The following is a 21,749-nucleotide window of genomic DNA, read 5'->3' on the forward strand; positions in this document are numbered from 1 at the left end:
ATCTGATGGTGCTCCACCTCTTCCGCCTCCACGGGATCCCGGTGGACATCGTCTCCGACAGGGGCCCTCAATTCATCTCCCAAGTCTGGAAGGCCTTCTGTCGGGCCCTGGGGGCCACGGTCAGCCTCTCCTCCGGATACCACCCGCAGACCAACGGCCAGTCGGAGCGGGCCAACCAGGACCTGGGGTCCGTCCGCCACTGCGTGACGACCCGGGACCCCTCCGGCTGGAGTGCTTTCCTGCCGTGGATCGAGTACGCCCACAACTCCTTGTCCTCCGCGGCCACAGGTCAGCATATATGGGCAGCATCCGTTCCCCTGATTCACACGCTGCCAGCTCATCAATCAACACGGCTGTGACTCATCTCTCCTGTGTTCTGCTATTGGGCTCCGCCAAACCCCATCCTCACATGACATTGCATTGTAATGTCAATACTGAACGTGATTGGCTCTTGACAAGCGCACAGTCGTTCAGTATTGACATTACAATGAGATGTCATGCTAATATGTCATGCCTATATCACTTCGATATGAATTAAATAATTATAATGACAATAAATAATACACTCCAAAATAATTGGCTGCCCCCTCCCCTCTCTGGACTCCATCTACACCTCACGCACAGTCACCCGCTCTGGTAAAATAGTCAACGATCCCTCCCACCCAGCACACCACTTATTCCAGCACATGCCCTCAGGTCGCTACAGGTCAGTAAATTTTATATTTTTTATTTTTTAATTATCTTGTTTCCCCCTTCTTTTTCCGTTTTTCTCCCATCCCAATGTTAGTTGTTATGCCAATTCCCAATCCCCTTCCTGGTCGTTGCGCACTCTACCCCCTATCGTCGGTCTGAGAGGGCGGAGACTATCACATGCTTCCTCCGACACATGTGTAGCCAGCCCACCGCTTCTTTTCACCTGGCAGCGCGGACTCTCACTGGGAGAGTGTAACGTGTGGAAGGTCACACTCTCTCAGATCCTTCCCTTGCTGTGCAGGCGCCCCGACCGAACTGTAGGAGTCGCTGTTTACAACGACTAGGACCCACCCACGCCGGCTTCCCACCTGCTAACACTGCCAATTGTGTTAGTATGGACGGTCGGCCAAGCCGGAGGCACCACAGCCGGATTCGATCCCACTGGCTCTGTGGTGGTAGACAGACGCTTAGTCCGCTGCGCTACCCGGCCCGCCGTTACGCATATAGACTGCCCTTCCAACTGAAAAATTTCAGGATAGAATCAAAATACTAGGTAAAGAGAGAGATGTTCCATTGCAGTTTGCATGGCCTCCTCAGCGTGCGCATAGCGTGGGTGGTGATGATGATGATGATAGAAACCACTGTGGCGCATACAGCTGAATGCTGGTATTACACTCATTGAGGGACACGAAGAAATCAAGTCCGATGGGATTTGGGAATCTCAAATAGAATATAAATCAGGATTGGAATAAAAAATGCATTTATATTAAACAATACAGAATATACAGCACTTCTTGGGGTCTGTAGGGTAAGCACTTATTCCCTCCCCCCTGAACATTTATGGAGATGTATGGGCCTTTTAAGTCAGTGATAAAAGTGTCTTTCAAGGATAAGTGAGCTCCTGCACTAATTATTATAGTTCAATATTCAATATTTGATCACCAAAACCCCCCAAAAAAGCATAAAAAGGGGGAAGTAGTGTGATCCTCCCACGCGTTACGCTCCCCCAGTGAGAGTCCTCGCTGTCAGGTGAAAAGAAGCAGCTGGCTGACTCCACATGTATCGGAGGAGACATGTGATAGTATCTATCAACCCTCCCTAGACCGGCAAGTGGGGGGGAAATGCGTGCAACGACCAGGAAGGGAATTGGCATAACGACTAAATTGGGATGGGAGAAAAATACAGAAAAAAGGGGGGGGAGAAAAAGTAGATAAAAAAGGGGGCCCCCAGCCCGAAAAGGGCCCTTAAAAATCGGGCTTGCGCGCTTCACGCGCTCGGTTAAAACACACAGGTATAGTGCCCTTTTCAGCCTTTGAGCACCCGCCCCTCTAAAGTCCTGTGCACGTCCCTGGCACACGCCTCATTTGCCTTATAAGGAACTGGCGGGGGCGTGTCTGTATGCAAATGAAATGAACGAGAATGCGCATTTCAGTTTAAGAATGAATGACGTATTTCATTCAGCGGAGCACAGCTGCAGACATTTCCCCCCACTTACGTAGACAGTTTCACATGTTCAGGAATCCGGAGGAGGATTTTTACAAATTTTAATACATTTTTACCAATATATTTACCAAGGCACTTACGAACACGTTCGAGAATAAGGACCATTGTGTTTTAATGGTTTTGATATATTGTAGCCCATAACTTCTTAGCTTGTGGCTGGCTTTTAAGGGGAAAACTACAGCTGTGTCTGTAGTTTCCATGGTTACACAGTGGTGTAAAACAGTGATCATGTTGGCTAAACCTAAAGCAACTTTGTAACTTAGCTAATGTTAGCCAGCCAGTTGAAATGTTACAATGTATCAAAGCATCTAAACAACGTTAGCCAAACAAACCAACCAGGAAGGACATATCCAGACATGACAGGTCGATCCTAGAGCTGCTTACATATCAACAAAGGATTTTAGTTGAATAGAATAGAATAAAAGCTAGTTGTGTCTATTTACTAACCTGGAAGGCTGATTTTCGGGGTGATGTGTCTTTCTCTTCCTCCTTCTTATCCTCCTCCTCCTCCTCTTCATCACTGTCCATCTCAAATAGGTAGTAGTTACCACTCCGCACCACTACGCACACACAAACACACACACACACACAGAGACAGACAGACAGACAGACAGACAGACAGACAGACAGACAGACAGACAGACAGACAGACAGACAGACAGACAGATTGTTGTGCCTTCAACGCATCCAATTGATTTAATATTGGCATATAATGAATTATGAATATATATTTCATCTATCTATCTATCTATCTATCTATCTATCTATCTATCTATCTATCTATCTATCTATCTATCTATCTATCTATCTATCTATCTATCTATCTATCTATCTATCTATCTATCTATCTATCTATCTATCTATCTGATAGTGTTTCTCTCAGTGATAGCTTGCTGCACACTGACCACAAAATCTAGAGATTTTCATAATGTGTACTTTATGCCAACATTATGGGAAATGAACTCATCGTCTTCTCCAGAGTCGGACAAGAAGATAGATACTAATGTATTCTGTGCGTTCAGTAGAAAGCTAGCCTAGCTTAGCACAAATGAACAGCTAGGCTAGCTCGAATGTGATAATGCAGCAGGGTAGGGCCTAGCAGAGATGACTGAGCGGTAGCAGCGTGGCTCCTAGATGGAGCGCATCGCAATCAAAAGATACTTTCCTCTTTCAATTTGTCCAGATAATAGAGAGCATATTATCTCATCCGCGCTCTCATCCCTACTAGACAGACAGCAATACAGAACCAAATAGTTGTGATGTCAGAGGTCATGTGACTTACTGGAGGCATGGTCTACCCAGGGTCTCCACCACTCCTTCCTGGAGCTCCGCCCCTTCCTGTTCCTCTGACCTATACGCACACACACACATACCACACCATGCGCACACATACACACACACACACACACACACACACACACACACACACACACACACAGGTATGCAAGCTTTGCATTAAGAAGATGTACAACAGGTTTCATTGTATTTAGAAAGTGTGTGTGTGTGTGTGTGTGTGTGTGTGTGTGTGTGTGTGTGTGTGTGTGTGTGTGTGTGTGTGTGTGTGTGTGTGTGTGTGTGTGTGTGTGTGTTATAGTGTCTATGTGTGTATTATCATGTGTATCTGTGCGTGCGTGCATGTGTGGGTGTATTTTTCAACTGTTGTCCCTGGGCCTGGTGTTAAAAAGCAGCTACAAATTTAAGCATAACATATATGGCATACAGTTAATTAAGAACAGGTTAAAAACACATCATGCAAAATATGTACAGCAGACATGTACAGACAATGTACAAGCAATGATACGACATATTAGGTACACACGATCATACATGTATAGTGTGTGCCACTAACTCTCTGGGTCCTGGGCTAGTGTGTGTTATAGTGTTATAGTGTGTGTTTTATAGTGTTGTTATAATAATAATAATAATAATAATAATAATAATAATAATAATAATAATAATACATTATATTTGGTGGCGCCTTTCACGACACCCAAGGTCACCTTACAGATCGTAGAAGAAAAAAAACACAGCAAGGCAGTTAAAAGTCAAGGTTAACAGGAAGTATAAAAAAACAGTGAAGTTAAAATAACAAACAAACACACTATAATGTGTGTTATAGTGTTATAGTGTGTGTTATATTGTTATAATGTGTGTTATAGTGTTATAGTGTGTGTTATAGTGTTATAATGTGTGTTATAGTGTTATAGTAACCCAGCTTAGACCACACCCTCCTCAGCAACTATAGAACAATATCCAAACTACCATTCCTGTCCAAACTACTGGAAAAAGCTGTCCTCAGTCAACTGCTCCCCTGCCTCCACCATGACAACATTCTGGAGAAATTCCAGTCCGGCTCCCGGGCTGGTCACAGCACCGAGTCTGCCCTCATAAAGGTACTGAACGACCTACTCCTCATCACCGACTCTGGGAAATGTGCTGCACTGGTCCTCCTTGACCTAAGTGCAGCCTTCGACACGATCGACCACACCATCCTCATCAACCGCCTCCAGCAGGGGGCGGGCATCACAAACACTGCTGCTTGGTTCAGGTCCTACCTGGAAAACAGAACCTTCTCAGTGAGCCTAACGAACTGCTCCTCCCAGAAAGCCAACCTCACCCACGGAGTCCCACAGGGTTCGATCCTGGCTCCCATTCTCTTCAACCTCTATATGCTCCCCCTCAGTCAGATCATCACTCGACACAACATCTCATTCCACTGCTATGCCAATGATACACAGATCTACCTACCACTCACCACAGATGACCCCTCTGGCTTAACTCGACTAAAAGACTGTCTGGGAGATATCAAGGACTGGATGTCACAAAACCTCATGCAGTTAAATGAGAGCAAAACTGAAATAATCCTGTTTGGCACACCCAAACTCTGTCACCCAGATCACCAACAACATGGGCACTCTGTCCACCCTGATAAAACCCCAGGTCAAAAACCTGGGGGTCTTTTTTGACTCTGAGCTGAAACTCGACAGACAGGTGCGAGCAGTGGCTCAGTCCTGCTTCCTCCAGCTGCGCACCATCGCAAAAATAAAAACGTTCCTCTCCCCCAGCGACCTTGAAAGGGTCATCCTCACTCTCATATTCTCAAGACTGGACTATTGCAACGCCCTCTACTCTGGTGTGGCAGACAAATACATTAACCGCCTCCAACTCGTCCAGAACGCAGCCGCCAGGCTCGTGACGGGCACCAAGATGAGGGACCACATCTCCCCAGTCCTTGCATCCCTACACTGGCTCCCGGTAAAACAACAAATTCATTTCAAGATCCTCATGTTCACATACAAAGCCATAAACGGTCTCGCCCCAGCCTACATAAAAGAACTCCTGGTCCAATCAGCCAGCTCCAGATCCCTCAGATCAAACAACCAAATCTGCCTTAAAAGACTGGTGATGAAGGGAAACCGGGCATTCGCAGTCGCACCACCGACACTCTGGAACAAGTTCCCACTCAACTTAAAATCTGCAAGCACTCTACGGACCTTTAAGGTCATGCTCAAAACCCACCTTTTCGCCATAAACAATCCATGAGCTCGTTTTGTATTGTAGTATGACTGGTGTATTATGTCTGTCCGTTCTCTATCTGCTTGGTTGGCCTGCATGTATTTTTTGTTTTCGTATTGTTCCTGTCTTTTTTGTTTCTCTTTCTTTCCCAGGCTGCGCCCTGGGCCGATGTAACTATTGGTTGAGGGGCGCAATATAAATAAATGTATCATATCATATCATATCATAGTGTGTGTTATAGTGTTACAGTGTGTGTTATACAGTAGTGTTATAGTGTGTGTCACTAACTCTCTGGGTCCTGGGCCATACTAAGCAATTTTTCTTTCCCGCGACGGAACCTTTGTTGACGAGACTTTATTCTCTCCATCCTAGAGAGATAGAGAGAAAGAGATAGAGACAGAAAGGGGTAGAGAGAGAGATAGAGAGGGGCATAGGGTTAGAGCAGGGATGTCAAACATACGGCTGGTTCCAGCCCGCTAGGGTGTCCAGCTCGGCCCGCCGGATGACGTTGCTTAGTGTGGAAGACATACATTGAATTTCTATAAATTGTAGCTTCATAATAAAAGTAACTGCTATTCCTAATCAGTCCACTGGGCGTCGCACTGTATCCGTAAGAGCATAGATAGACTGTAAAACAAGTAATATGTTAAGAGTAGCGATTGTAACACCACACTGAGAACCAGAACTAGTTACAGCCATTAGGATGTTTTACCCGCAGCTGAGAGATAAGTGATGCAGCAATGAAAACTATAGGTATCTCATTGCTAGCGAAATAGCACCAGCCTCAAAGCCATAGCCTACTGTGACTGTGAGGATGAGTTCGTGAAAACATAAATTGTCAACCCTGGCAGCAAAGGTTTTGAGCATGTTTGGGACTACCTACTTTTGTGAACAGGTTTTCTCTGTAATGAACATCACTAAAACAAAGCTGCACTCAAGGCTCACCACATTAGCACTTGAATGGTATTCTTAAATTGGCTGCTACTCAGCATTTTAAGCCTGATATTGATGCACTTGTGAAGGCTTTTTTCAGGAACTTTTGCATCCTGAAGAATGCAGTTCTGTGAAAATGAAAATTAGCTGTTGAAATATTTGACACTGAACAATTGTTAATGTTGACGCTGCCATTTTGGTTCTGGGTGATTTCAACAGCGCGCGTCTTAAAAAGGTGTTGCCGAATTTCTATCAGCATGTGACCTGTCCCACCAGAGGCGAGAACATATTAGACCATGTATACTCGCAATTTAAGAATGGGTACAAGTCACAGGCTCTTAGTCCATTCGGTAAGTCCGATCACGCCGCCATCTTTCTTTTGCCAAAGTATAAACAAAGTCTCAAGCGAACGCCGGTGGTCTCGCGAGAGGTTAAGCGTTGGGCCGTGACGTCAGAGGAGTCACTCCAAGCTGCACTTGAATGCACAGACTGGAGTGTATTCCGTGATAACACAGCCAATATTAACGAATACACCGAAACGGTGCTTGACTATGTCTGTACTCTGGTAGAAGAAACAATCCCCTCCACCAAAATTAAAATCTACCCAAATCAAAAGCCCTGGGTAGACAAATCCGTCCGTGAGGCTCTGAAAGTGCGCACATCAGCATACAACACCGGGCTGGTGACAGGCAACATGGAAGAACACAAGACGGCAAGATACAACGTCAGGAGAGCAGTAATAGAGGCAAAACGGCGTTACAGGGATAAAGTTGAACTTCAGTTTGAACAGGCTGACTCTAGAGGCATGTGGCAGGGCCTCAGAACAATGACAGATTACAAAGGCACCCCCCTCAAACTGAACAGTGACATCTCCTTAGCAAATGATCTCAATTCCTTCTATGGGAGGTTTGAGGCTGTGAATAACAACACCAGCCTACAAACCACGGAAATGGGGGGGGGGGGGGGGGTCTGCTGATGGAGACTCAGTGTTCAGGGTAACAGAGCATGAGGTGAGACGGATCTTTAAAAAAGTGAATATCAGGAAGGCAGCAGGACCGGACGGCATCCCCGGCCGCGTCCTAAAAGTCTGTGCCGACCAACTGGCCCCGGTATTCACTGACATCTTCAACCTGTCCTTGGAACAGGCTGTCATCCCCACCTGTCTGAAGAAGTCCACCATCATCCCTGTACCCAAAAAATCTACACCCGCTTGCCTCAACGACTACCGCCCTGTAGCCCTCACCTCCATAGCCATGAAGTGCTTTGAGAAGCTAGTGAAGGGCTACATCTGTTCCTCCCTCCCCATCAACCTGGACCCTCTGCAATTTGCATATCGCCCCAACAGGTCCACGGAGGACGCCATAGCCCATGTGCTGCACACAGCAGCATCACACCTGGACAAGAGGCAGGGGAACTATGTGAGAATGCTGTTCATCGACTACAGCTCAGCATTCAATACCATAGTCCCCTCCAAACTCATAGCCAAGCTCAGGGACCTGGGCTTGAACTATGACCTCTGCCAGTGGGTCTTGGACTTCCTGACGGGCAGACCCCAGGTGGTAAGAGCCGGCAACTGCACCTCCTCATCCATCACGCTCAACATAGGGGCCCCCCAGGGCTGTGTTCTGAGCCCCCTCCTCTACTCCCTGTACACACATGACTGCGTAGCACAGCGGAACAACAACACCATCATCAAATTTGCTGATGACACAGTAGTGGTGGGCCTGATCTCTGCCAACGACGAAAGGGCCTACCTGGAAGAGGTAGAGAACCTGTCACAGTGGTGTCAGGAGAACTGCCTCTCCCTGAACGTCAGCAAAACAAAAGAGATGATTGTGGACTTCAGGAGGTTGGGGGTCAAGGACTACAGCCCCCTCAGCATCGACGGGGCACCGGTTGAGAGAGTGAACAGTTTCAAGTACCTCGGAGCCCACATATCCGAGGACTTGACATGGACCACACACATTGACAGTGTTGTGAAGAAGGCACGACAACGCCTCTACTTCCTCAGGCGCCTAAGGAAGTTCCAAGTCAGTCAGAAGATCCTTAGGAACTTCTACTCATGTACAATAGAGAGCATCCTGACCGGCAACATCACCTCCTGGTTTGGGAATAGCACTGCACAAGACCGTAGCAGACTACAAAGAGTGACACGTTCAGCCGAACGCACAATTGGAGGGGGGCTTCCCACCCTCCAGAACATGTACAACAAGCGGTGCAAGGGGAAGGCTAAGAGAATTATTAAGGACTCGAGCCACCCGAACAACTGCCTCTTTGAACTGCTGCGGTCAGGCAAGCGATACCGGAGTCTTAAGGCGAGCACAGAAAGACTCAGAAGAAGCTTCTATCCCCAGGCCATCAGGCTGCTAAACGAACAATAAACACTATGCAACAACCATCAAATGCACACAGCACAGTAGCACACACACCCACACGCACACACTCACTCAAACAAACAACACACTGCAGCACCCACTCTCCACACTTTAGATCACACAAACACACTTTACACTTTATATTTATTGATAAAGGATTTGCACTACAACTCGTACACCTACTGTGAATTGTACCTAAATTGCACCTCGTCCCATTTCTGCCTTGCACTATATAGTATTGTATATTAGTACACTGCACAGTATTGTATATTGTATATTGTATGGTAACTCAGTTACGTCTATTCTGCATCGAACATTGTACATATGTCTAAACTGAACACTGTGACCTCATTTTTTTTACTTCTAATTTTACTATGTTATTTTATTTCATACTTATCTTGTCTTGCACAGTCTCTGGAGCGTAACAGTAAGAAGCATTTTGTATAAAAGTATTCTGTACTTCTGTATGACAACTATTAAAGAAACTTGAAACTTGAATTGTGTGCAATATAATGTCTTCAGTACAAAATAGTTTGGTTTGGTGGAAGACTGTGGCTCATGCACTGCCCCAAAAAAATTTCAATGTATAAACTCTATATTTACAAGGCATGGGGGGTAACCTAACATTCGTACTTAACTGATTCTCTGCCAACAACGATTATATACGCGTTTGTACGCCAATCGTTGAACGCCAACCACATATATATACGTTATTTGATCGTTTTTCCTTTTTTCGATATTTCTATTCATTATTCATCCAGGGACCTTGGTGTTACCATAGGGAATGAGTCTGAGATCGCAAAAGTCCAATACCGCTGCCTGGTGGGTTGCGGCCGGTGTTGCACTTCCTTTGAGACTGTGTGTAGATTATGTTGGTCCGGGCGGGCTTTTCTAGTAACCTGAACCAAGGGCTTCACCCGATCGCATTGAATCGTTTTCGGGACCCCCGATTCATTATACAGTGGTGGGTTATGTCATGGGCCAAATGGACATAGGATCTACCAGATGGCAATCAAATAATTGGAATATTCTTTTTGGAATCCCACCGGCCACAGGTAAGAGCAATTTAACATCAATTTCAGCTTGGTTGTGCATTGTTTTCATAGCCATCGCCCTGATCAGCGTATGTTGTTGTACTAACGAATGCCGTTATTGACAATCAATTCATCAGAAACGACCCCCCCCCCCCCCTTTCATGCATTCATGATGGAACATAATACCGATCATATGCATTTGAATTTTTTATTGTAGCGTGTATAGGGACGAAATGCCAATGGATTAAGTATAATATACGTTGCGGCCTATTACTAGCCTCCCAGGAATTACCCTAAATCGCTCTAAAACCATACTTATATTCACCACGGTATAAAACGGGAATGTATGGATGGAAAGATTATTTCTTTTTCACATCTTGAACGATAGATACTCGATGTCAAATGGGCCATAGTATTGCATCCATAGCTATAATATAGAATATAGTTATAGCCCTGCAAACAAGGTGACCGACTCCATTGGTTTAATGCGTGGCAGCATATAGCCATATCCCGTTCCCAGTGTGGCAGAGAATGAGTTAATAGTAGGGATGCTCGATATTGGCTTTTTTACCGATACCGATATACCGATATTGTCCAACTCTTAATTTCCGATACCGATATCAACCGATATTAGGGATGTCCCGATCACGTTTTTTTGCTCCCGATCCGATCCCGATCATGTGATTTTGAGTATCTACCGATACCGATATTTCCCGATCCGATAATTTTTTTTTTTTTTTTTTTACTTTTTTTTTTTATTCAACAAACATGACCATGTTCACGTCTTAAACTCATACTGAGGCTTTAGTTTTGGTTTTAAATTGCACACAGAGCAGAAGAATTTTGCCAAAACAAACCAATAGTATCCATCTGCAGAACGGCAGACCAGCCACACTCTCAGACCCAAACGCATTTCCTTTGATTTAATTATACATCAAATGATTTATGAAGTAAACTTTTCAGCTGGATAACGTCAACATTCAGGGTGAATGTAATGTGAGAAATTGGGATTAAAAAAAAAATATATATATATATATATGTTTTAATTTGGGTCTGAGAGTGTGGCTGGTCTGCCGTTCTGCAGCTGGATACTATTGGTTTGTTTTGGCAAAATTCTTCTGCTCTGTGTGACAATAAATAAATGAATGATGATATGCAATTTAAAACCAAAACTAAGGCCTCAGTATGAGTTTAAGACGTGAACATGGTCATGTTTGTTGAATAAAAAAAAAGTTAAAAAAAAAATTATAATAATAATGGCAGATTTCTTTTTTGCCGATCCCGATCTTCGGAAAATCACGTGATCGGCCCCGATCCCGATCACGTGATCGGGACATCCCTAACCGATATCACATTTTAATGCCGATATCGGCCGATAATATCGGTAGGCCGATAATATCGGACATCATTTCTATAGAAATGTAAAAAAAAAAAATTGGAAACCGATACCGATATTTTCCGATATCACATTTTAATGCCGATATCGGCCGATAATATCGGTAGGTCGATAATATCGGACATCCCTAGCTAATAGCTCCCACATTTGTTCGTTTGTTTGTATTTTGTGGTGAGTCAGGTGGACAGTTAACTACGCAGATGTGGAAATGTTAATATTATTTGTTATAAAGTCAAATACTATATTTTTCAGTTCTAAATACTTGTGACTAAATGTTTTTGTCTTTGTAGATCCACTGCAATCTCTAAGTTGTAATGCACATGTGTAAATGATAAACTGAAGCAAAGTTCAGCTGTTTTTCTTTTTACAGTTTTTTTTTAAAAGATAGCTCATTACATGTGAACATTTTCAGAATGTACTTGTACTTATTTGCACTTAAACGTAAACAATAAATATTGTCATTATGTATGGGTTATGATGCTATGATTTTACTGGTTCGGCCCACTTGAGATCAAAGTGGGCAGTATGCGACCCCTTAACTAAAATTAGTTTGACACCCCTGGGTTAGAGGGTAATTGAGGTAAATGAAGGCTGAAGTCATAATTGCAGCTTTTAAGGTACATTTAGCCTTTTGTGTGCGTGTATTACAGCTTTGTGTGTGTGTGTGTGTGTGTGTGTGTGTGTGTGTGTCTTACTGTTTCTTCAGTAAATCCATAGACTTCTTCTCCACCTCCAGCCGAGCTCTGACTGCTTTCACTATGGTGGCTTCAAATAACTCTGCTCCCCTAGAAATACAGAGACTAGATTAACCCTAACCCTAGAAATAAAGACACTACATTAACGCAAGAAATACAGAGCCTAGATTAACTCTAGAAATACAGAGACTAGATAAACCCTAACCCTAGAAATAAAGACACTACATTAACGCAAGAAATACAGAGCCTAGATTAACCCTAGAAATACAGAATAGATTTACCCTAGACATAGAGAATATATTAACCCTAAAAATACAGACTAACTCTAACCCTAGAAATACAGACTAGATTAACACTTTGATCGCCATGGGTTAAATTCATAATTTACCATCCCTCGCCATCTCTATTTGTCTATGGAGAAGTTCCCCTTCTTTGCAGGGCTATAACTTTTTAAATTCTATTGCTAAATAGAATGGCCCATTCAATGTCCTATATGTATTGTTCAGGGTGTAGCAACGTTAAACTTTTTCATTCACATATTCATACTAAAATATGGTCCAAAGTATAAGTATGTTTTTATCGTTTTCTGCAGCTTTCTTCAGAACGTGATTTATAGCCCTAAATGCATTATATTGATGATCAAATACAGTTTGGTAGGAATCTGTGCGAGATAAAAAATGTCAACTGGATGTGGTTCTAGAAGTTTCTACATATCATCTGATGATGACCGGATGGGCGGGGGATCGTTTATAATTCCGTGGGCAGCGTTAGATGATTTATCCAGAGTGGGTCATATGTTCATCATAGCAGTTTATATGGAACACGTTAGAATATAACGATGAATCTTACCGTGGCTTCCTCGTGCCGCTGGCAGATGAGCGTGGAACAGAATTTTTCTATTATGGGATGGAGAAATGCCCGATCCATTTCCAGGTTGTATACCGTACTTTTCGGACTATAAGCCGCGGCTTTTTCCCCAATTTTTCGACCCTGCGGCTTATATAACAGTGCGGCTTATATGTGACTCGACGTGACCAAACCCGAAAATGTAAAAATCTAAATATTGCTTTTTTGACTGCATTGAAATGTTATTTATCTGTTCCCTTATTTGCTAAACTTAATACAACTTGTAAATGAGTTAATTCTTGTTATTTGTCCGACAGTATTGTGTCCCAATGCTAATTACATATGGTAATTAAACATTAAAACACCTGCGGCTTATAGTCCAGTGCGGCTTATATATGTACACATCATTCAATTTAGCTGCTGCGGCTTATAGTCAGGTGCAGCTTATAGTGCGAAAAGTACGGTAATAGTATATACGTCCAAATCATGTTGTTTTTTCGAGTTATTTGCACCGATCGATGTTCACTGTGTCAAGACAGAGTCTCTCTAACGATAGCGAGTGCCCGGACCACATATGGATGAGCACTACCGGTTCAAAGGCTCATTTCCGGTTGGCGATCTGCCGATCGGCCACCAGATGGCGCTCTTGAACCGCTAGAGAGTTGAGTGGAGCTTTGCAGTGTGTCTCAGGGCTCCGGAGGGGAAATATGATTTCGCTCACAGATTTTTGAAATATTGACATCAAAGACGAGTTACGGTGTCTTCGGCAGAATGAGCATGGCTAGGAATGACGTCTTAACTCGTCCCCGGCGATCATAGTGTTAACCCTAGAAATACAGACTAGATTAACCCTATAAATACAGACTAGATTAACTCTAACCCTAGAAATACAGAGACTAGATTAACTCTAACCCTAGAAATAGACTAGATTGACCCTAGAGAAACAGACACTAGATTACCCCTAACCTTATAAATACAGACACTAGATCAACCTTATAAATACAGACTAGATGAACCCTAACCTTAGAAATACAGACATTCGATTTGATTAGAGAACACACTAGACAAGTGTTTGAATGGAAATCCGAGACCAGAAAAGGGTAATATTCAGTGTGTATTACCTGGAGGCTAGTATCTGGGAGGCTCTGATGTCACTGACCACATTCAGGAAGTATTGACTGAGGAAAACACGTCTCTGTAGCAGCAAGCAGGCAAAGCAGATACTGTCCCAGATGATCCCTGCCTCATCGCTAGGCAATTCACACTGTTTACTGCTCTGCTGCTCCGCTGGAACAACAACAATAACATCAAAAACAATAACAAACATGTCATCATCAACAACAACAACAACAACAACAACAACAGCATTAATAACATGTCAAAACCGATAACAACAACAACAATATGCCACCATCAACAACAACAAACAATAATAATAACTACGGATGTCCGATATTATCTGCCTACCAATATTATCGGCCGATATTGGCATTAACTCAATGGGGGCCATCCACGTAATATTACGTGTTTGCCCGACAACCGTTGGGTGCCAGCCACGTAATATTATGTTTTTGGTTAGTTTATCTTTTTTTTCAATATTAATATCCGATTCACTGTCACAGAGCTGTATTTTGGCTGGAAAATGCATATTGGGAGTCTGAAGGTGCAGTACCGGCCAGATTCTCCCAGGTGGCGGTATCGAGCTGCAGTAAACCCTGTTCCAGACCCTTGTGTTACACTGTAAGGTGTCCGAGCGCGGATTTTTACTAGACGGCAAGGCTATAGGTTCAATCGGTCGCATCCAAACGTCTACGGGACATCCGATGCATATGCTGTGATTGATTATGCCGTAAGCCCTAATCAACATTGGATGTACCAGATGGCGATCAAACAATAAGAGCGATTTGACGTCAATTTTAGCCTGATCGGGCCTTGTTCTCATAGCCATCCACACGGTCAGCGTATGATGTTGCAATAACGAATGCCGTTATTGGTAATCAATCGTCAGAAACGACCCCCCCCCCCCCCCCCCCCCTTTCATGCATTCATGGTGGAACATAATACCGATCATATGCATTTGGAATTTTAACTCTAGCTTGTGTAGGGCCAAAACGCCAATGGATTTAACGTTATTAGCTTAGCGCCTTATAAATAGCTTTGCAGGAATTATCCCAGATCATTCCGATATAACACTCATATTCATCACGGTATAAAACGGGAACATATTGATGAAAAAAATATTTCTTTATGGCATATTGAACGCAAGGTTCATACTGTCAATTGACAATGACATTGGATACATAGCTATAATATAAAATATAAATTTAGCTCTACAAACAACATGACACACAGTGAAAACTGGCCTTCCTAGAGTGGGGCCCGTCTAATAGCTGGCACTGATTGAGTAAAAATGTTATATCGGAAATGATCGGTATCGGTTTTCAAATGTTTTATTAAAATAAAAAATATATATTTACATTTATTTAACCTTTATTTACCCAGGCAAGCAAGTAAGAACAAATTCTTATTTTATTTATTGTCAAAAATATGCATAATGTTGTGTTAATTCCATGACAAGAGATATGTAATGTTAATTACATGAAACAAATTATTCATTTTTGGGGGGGGGGGGGGGGGGGAAACCCCTGCATATATCGGTATCGGTTGGTATCAGAAATTAAGAGTTGGACAATATCGGTATATCGGATATGGGTAAAAAAGCCAATATCGAACAATAACCAGGGTAGACAGCACAACAAACAGATACTGGCCTCATCCATGAAGCCCTGGTGGTAGAAGTTAGTTAACACCCCATACATTTAGACAGACAGATAGATTCCTACGTTTAGCATATCCTTTAATGGTACAGGCCAGGCTGAAGACTTGGATCAACCAACAGCGATTCAACACCAGAGACTTAATATAACCACAGGCTAGGATCTGGAGACAGAGACACAGAGAGAGAGAGAGAGAGAGAGAGAGAGAGAGAGAGAGAGAGAGAGAGAGAGAGAGAGAGAGAGAGAGAGAGAGAGAGAGAGAGAGAGAGAGAGAGAGAGAGAGAGAGAGAGAGAGAGAGAAGATAGAGAGACAGAGAGAAACAGAGAGAGACAGAGAGAAACAGAGAGACAGAGAGACAAACAGAGAGACAAACGGAGAAAGATACAGAGAGAGAGACAGAGACAAAGATACAGAAACAGAGAAACAGAGAATTCTAAAACACCTTTATTGTCACATTATAAACAATGTTTTAAATGAACGCAATTAATGGTATGACTTTTTTTTTGTGCCCACTGTGGCTGGTGTGTTTACGTTGCAGTTCTGTTTCGTTAAGGGGCTCAGCTTGGCATCACCTTACTGCACTATCTCGCGTACGTGCACGCGTACTGAATAAATTCCACAAATGTACCTCTAATACCAGTATTAGTCTGACCACACCCCTCATCAGCTTACCTTCATAAGCAGGTGTGTGGTCACCTGCTCTCCTCCTTCTCGCTTTCACCACAAGGAAAGTGCCTCGGTAGTACCCCACTTGACGTGTTTGTTAGTTGAAAAGAGTTGTGACTGGTTTACATTGTGCTTAACCTTTTCTTCTCTCACTTGTTGTATAAGAAAAGGTTTCGGTCATAATGTATTCCGCGGAGAGTAGACCCGCTAGACCTACTCTCCACCACCGGTTCTCCATTCCCGCCTCCGTCGTGCGCCTCGGTGCTGGGCTGTTGCCACTCTCGTGGTTGCCGACCCAGCCCGGGAGACTGCCGGTGGATAGTTTTCCTCACCGACGAGCCGAGGGTTCGGTGCCGTCGCTCCGGCGATGGCCTGATCTCGACTCTGGTTCCTCTGGTTCTGGGGAATCGCCCGTTGATGAACGGGGGATTGTTTTGGAGCCGGAGGATTTGCGACGAAAACTTTTTGCGTCTGCTCGCTCGCGTCGCAAGATGGTGGCGTGCAGACGCGAACGGCCTGGGTTTGGGGAATTGCTGGAGACCAGCGAGGACGCGTCCGACTCTGGATTTCTGATGGAAACTGAAGACTTCATGGAGGAGGCGGACGGGTTCTTGTATGATGGTCCCGTGGAGGAGAGTATCCCTCCTCCGGAGACCCCGGAGGGGGGAGAAATGGCTCCATGGGGCGCCTTGTTCGAGGATGTCGAGGAACCACCTTGGCCTCATCAGCAGGATGCCCTACTGTCGCCGCATCGGATTGTGGCTCCTTGACCAGTCGCAGCCTGCTGTATGCGAGGGATGCAGGGTCGGTGGAGGAGGGTTCGCAGGGGGAACTGCGGGCCTTGTTTCCCGAGCTCATGGCGGTAGCCGCCACCGCAAACGGTGTGCCGCTGCCGCTGCCATTGCCTGCACCTGTCCCTGATGACCTCATAGGCCATCCCTGGCAGCGTCCCCCAGTGAGAGGGGTGGACGTTGTCTACCCATTTTTCCCATCGATGGGGGCCTATGTTCGTCGGGGTCAGGCGGTGTCCAACATCATGGGACTAACTCCCGCCTACGTACCAGTTACGCGGGTGTCGGGGTTAGTCAAAGGTATGGGGGAGGGCGTACCTCGGCTTGACAATCCGATGGCCGCGCTCCTCTGTCCGGATATGGTGTGGGAACCCCTATGCAAGCCGGTCCTCCAGGGGAAGTCGGCTAGGCGATTGGCTTATTGGGGTGACCAGTCATTCATCGCTGGTACACAGTCGCTGGCTGCGGCGTCTAACATCGCCCACCTGGCTAGATTTGTATCGGGGATAATGACGGGCGGCACGGATCTGAACGAGGTAAAATGCGATCAGATCACCCAGGCTGCGGGAGCTGTTCTGCACCTTTCCCAGGTGCTGGCCATAGCCATGGGGAAAGTGCGCGCCCTGGCCACCCTGGGCCAGCGTCACCTTTGGCTGGAGCAGGCCCGTGTGCCAGAGAAGAAGAGAGCCCCTCTTCTGACGGCCGCACTCTCCGACGCTGGCCTGTTCGGGAAAGCCCTGCAATTGATGACCTCAACATGCAGAGAAATGGCAGAGGAGAGATCCGTCTTTCAACCCCATTTTCCGCCTCCCGTCCTTGCCGGTGGGGGCAGAAGGCTTCCGCGACGTCGAGCTGTCTCCGTCGCCGCTACAACTGCCTCCGCCGCCGCTGCTGGCCCTGCCAAGAGGGCCAGGGGACGAAACGGCACTTCGGCCACCGCCGGCCCATCCCAGACCGGAGGAGACGGTAGGGAACGTCGTGTCCAGCAGACTGTAACCTACCGTCCCTCCGGGGCTCCCCGGGGTGGCAAGACTCGAGCGGCGCGAGGTGGCAGACGCCGTTAGGAGTGACTTTTTCCCCTTTGTGTCCCCTCCCCTACACCCTTCCCGGCCCCTCTGTGATATTGTGCCTTACACTTTTTAATTAATAAAAAAAGTTCCCCGACATAAGGGGGACTGTGTTTGGCCGAACAAACTGTGTGTTTCTTCATACAAATCATATGGTGGGGTTGTGTATATATGAATCTACCCTGTTACGTTGGGGGGTGAGTTGTGTTGTGTTACGAGTTTTAAGCAAGGTCTGCAACTTACACTCGGTAATAGGTTCTATTTAGCTTGATGCTCCACATGCAATTAGAACTGGTGTTATTCCATTGCTTTAACTAAGTATATGTGTTTCACAACGCTGTGTTGTTAGTTGCAGTAATGCTCGTACGCACATTTTTCATGGCCTAGCCATTACTCTCGTTCAGCGTTCTTCCTATGTATGACATAGGCAACGGGTATGGGATTCACGCACAGGCGACTTGTGTTTTGTTGTAAACCCTTTTACATTTTTGTGGGTAGCAGGCATTGTATTAGCTTATGCTATGCTTTGTTCTACCGGAGGTTTTCAAGATGGCTACGGTTGTTTTCTGTGTGTAGGGATAAAGGGTGTGTTTTCGGGAGGGGGTGTCGAATAAACCCCTCCTTTTTCCCACTTGATTGGTTTAGAGGATTTGTTGATCTTTTCTGCTGAGCCAGTCAGGGCCAAGCCAGTGCTTGACAGGGGGGGGGGGGGGGGGGGGGAAGGGGTATTCTACCGACTCCTGTTATGACAGGATCCGGTGGGTTTCCCCGCCCGTTGTAGCGTTGTTGCTATGGCGACGCCTTCCATGAGCTGGTGTCTTAAAGATGTCGAGGTTGGGCGCAGGACTTACAGGCCTGCTGCGGCCGTTTTATGTGTCAAACTTGAGTCTGTTGGTCACGTGTCTCACAGTTTACATATCTTTTTCTTGACCGAAGTCTCATGTGGGAAGGTGTTTTCTGGGGGAGTCTGGTCTTACACTCTGATTAAAAGGAGTGACTGGATTAAAATCATGTGAAAAACAGGGTTTTTACTCCCAGCTGTGCAGTTGGGTCATACAGGTGATGCCTTTTCTTTATTTTATAAAGAGTTGAATGTGTCTTGATGGATATGAAATGAGGGTCCCTGATGGAAACAAGACTAACGTCTTTCTCAGGTCTGCCTCCCCTTATCTTTTTGTATGTATTCCTGTACTGCAGTCTGTTGGGTAAATATTTTCATTCATTCATTCATGGAGTTGATTGCATCTCGCCCCTCTTGTCGTTCCCTGGGCGTCTTGGGGATTCAATATGGTGGTCTAAACGGCCTATTGTTGATGTGGGTATGTCAGAACGCACACATAGTGCTGGCTCAGGATGTGCTTTGGGCCGTTTGCTGACTGGCGCGCCTCGTTTGCTTGGGTAAAACAGCGTTTTTATGGAGCAATTGGGATGGGGGTTTTTCCTCTTCCGACATCCTGTGTGTTGTCGATGGGTTCCCGTTCATGTCAGGGGATGATGACGGAATGGGTCTGGACATATGGGGAAGGGTCTCACGCCCTAGGGGTGGGCCACCGGACGCGGTTCATACCGACACGTCTGGGTGGCGCCTTCTTTTTTATGTTGGGATCAAACGCGCATATCTGCCCCTTCTCCTGGGGTTGGCAGGTCGGCGTGATTAGGGCACGGGACTGGTTCTGGTCGCGCTGGTCCAGATCAGTGCACCCGTTGTCCGCTGGGGATGCAGATCTGCTGTTCTGGTACCCTGAGGGACTTGGGTTTTTTTCAGGGGGGAAAATGCTAGGTCGATCCGGGTGTCACAGGGTTGAGCGTTATGGGACCCTTGTTGGGTGCGTTGTATTCTGCACTGTCGTAATGGCTTACGGCCGTGCCGACCTGTACGCGTCCGATCTCGTCGGATCTCAGCCGCTGTACGGGTTGGTCTTGGTTGGTACTTGGTTGGGTGACCTCCTGGGAATACCGAGTGCGGGGTGCTGGGGCTGGTCTCCCATATTACGCTCTTCTCTTGCGTTTTGGCGCTGAGGAGCCTGTTGGGTGGGGTTAACCTCCTCTGGGATCCTGTGCTCCCCGTATCACCGGGCCCGGTCCGGGGTGATGCTCGTTGACCCGTAGGCCCGGGATAGCCCTGTTGGGAACCGGAACGCGGGCTGCGGCGGTGCCGCAGGTGTGTTTCGGGGTTCTTTCCTGAGGGGTTATGGGACCAACCATTGCATGGGGTGATGCCTGGGTGGTTGGTTCTCTGGTGTGTTGCTGCAGTGTCAACTCCCGGTTCTCCGGTTGAGGGTGCCGCTGCACGTTCATGACGTCTGCCGATCGTATGGGCTTTTCTGTGGGCAGCTGTCAGGGGTCGAGTGGTCTACGGATCCCACTTCTGACGTGCTGTTTGAAAGCTTGGTTATGCGACAACGCCAGCATACGCCCCTTCCGCCGGGGCGGCTGTTCAGCTGTCCTTTCTGGCGCCTGCCTCGTCCGCAGTTTTTCCAGGCTTGGGTTGACAGCCTGTTGCCTGGTCTTTCCCCGGTGCACTGCCTGCTTCCGTTGGTTACCTCTTGTGTGTTTAACCATGCTGTCTGTCTGTTGCAGGGCTTGTGTTCCAGGCGGTGTGCTGTTGGGGAGGACAGGGCCCGCTCGGCTGAGGGGCCCTTTTGTCCGGATACGCTGGCGATGTGGGGGGCGGGGTCACTAGGTGCCCCCCTGGTGGGGTCTTGATGCTGGCATCGTGGACTTCTCCGGGCCCCCATTCCAGGGAGCCCAGTCCTTTGGTGGATCTGGGTCTTCCTTCGCGCTCCGCTGCTACGGCCTTGCCACGGGGTTGGGTTTGCCCTTGACCCCGTGATTCTGGGGGCAGTAACGAGGTTGTTCCTCCGTTCGTTCCCGGGTGGCATGCGGGTTGTGCGTGTGTGTAGTCGTGGGGTCAAGCCACGGTCTGCTCACCCTGTGCGTTGAGTTGCTTGAGTGCCTCTTCGCACGGTCGGGTCCGTCGCCTTCCCGTGAAGCCCCTATTAGGGGGGCTACCCTCCATTAGGGGGGGTCGGGGGGGCTCGGCCCTCCCTGTTCTGATGGTTGTGGGGGGCTGTCAGCGGGGTGTATTTGTCAGCCAGCGGCTCCGCTTGGCCTCCCTTGTGCAGTAAGGTGATGCCAAGCTGAGCCCCTTAACGAAACAGAACGTTAGGTTATGGCTATAACCAAGTTCTGTTAGTTAGGGGCGACGCTTGGCATCAGACGGCCGCTGCAGCCCTTGACCTCACCTTGTGGTGAAAGCTTGGGAGGGAGGAGAGCAGGTGACCACACACCTGCTTATGAAGGTAAGCTGATGAGGGGTGTGGTCAGACTAATACTGGTATTAGAGGTACATTTGTGGAATTTATTCAGTACGCGTGCACGTACGCGAGATAGTGCAGTAAGGTGATGCCAAGCGTCGCCCCTAACTAACAGAACTTGGTTATAGCCATAACCTAA

General features: G+C 46.5%; 1 protein-coding gene across 1 annotated transcript in view; it reads right to left on the minus strand.

The window, feature by feature from the left end:
- The window catches only part of LOC311237944 (piezo-type mechanosensitive ion channel component 2-like), a gene marked incomplete at its 5' end in the record, with an annotated part of 174,602 nt that overhangs the window by 71,752 nt on the left and 81,101 nt on the right, over positions 1–21,749 (minus strand). Inside the window, 6 exons of the mRNA XM_084325919.1 lie at positions 2,644–2,756; positions 3,479–3,547; positions 6,001–6,080; positions 12,146–12,235; positions 14,113–14,278; positions 15,835–15,931. Of these exons, the coding sequence (XP_084182045.1) occupies positions 2,644–2,756; positions 3,479–3,547; positions 6,001–6,080; positions 12,146–12,235; positions 14,113–14,278; positions 15,835–15,931 (615 nt within the window). The remainder of the gene's footprint in view (positions 1–2,643; positions 2,757–3,478; positions 3,548–6,000; positions 6,081–12,145; positions 12,236–14,112; positions 14,279–15,834; positions 15,932–21,749) is intronic.

Source organism: Notolepis coatsorum (assembly GCF_963971535.1).
Source record: "Notolepis coatsorum genome assembly, chromosome: 12".
In the NCBI taxonomy this organism is placed as follows: domain Eukaryota; kingdom Metazoa; phylum Chordata; class Actinopteri; order Aulopiformes; family Paralepididae; genus Notolepis; species Notolepis coatsorum.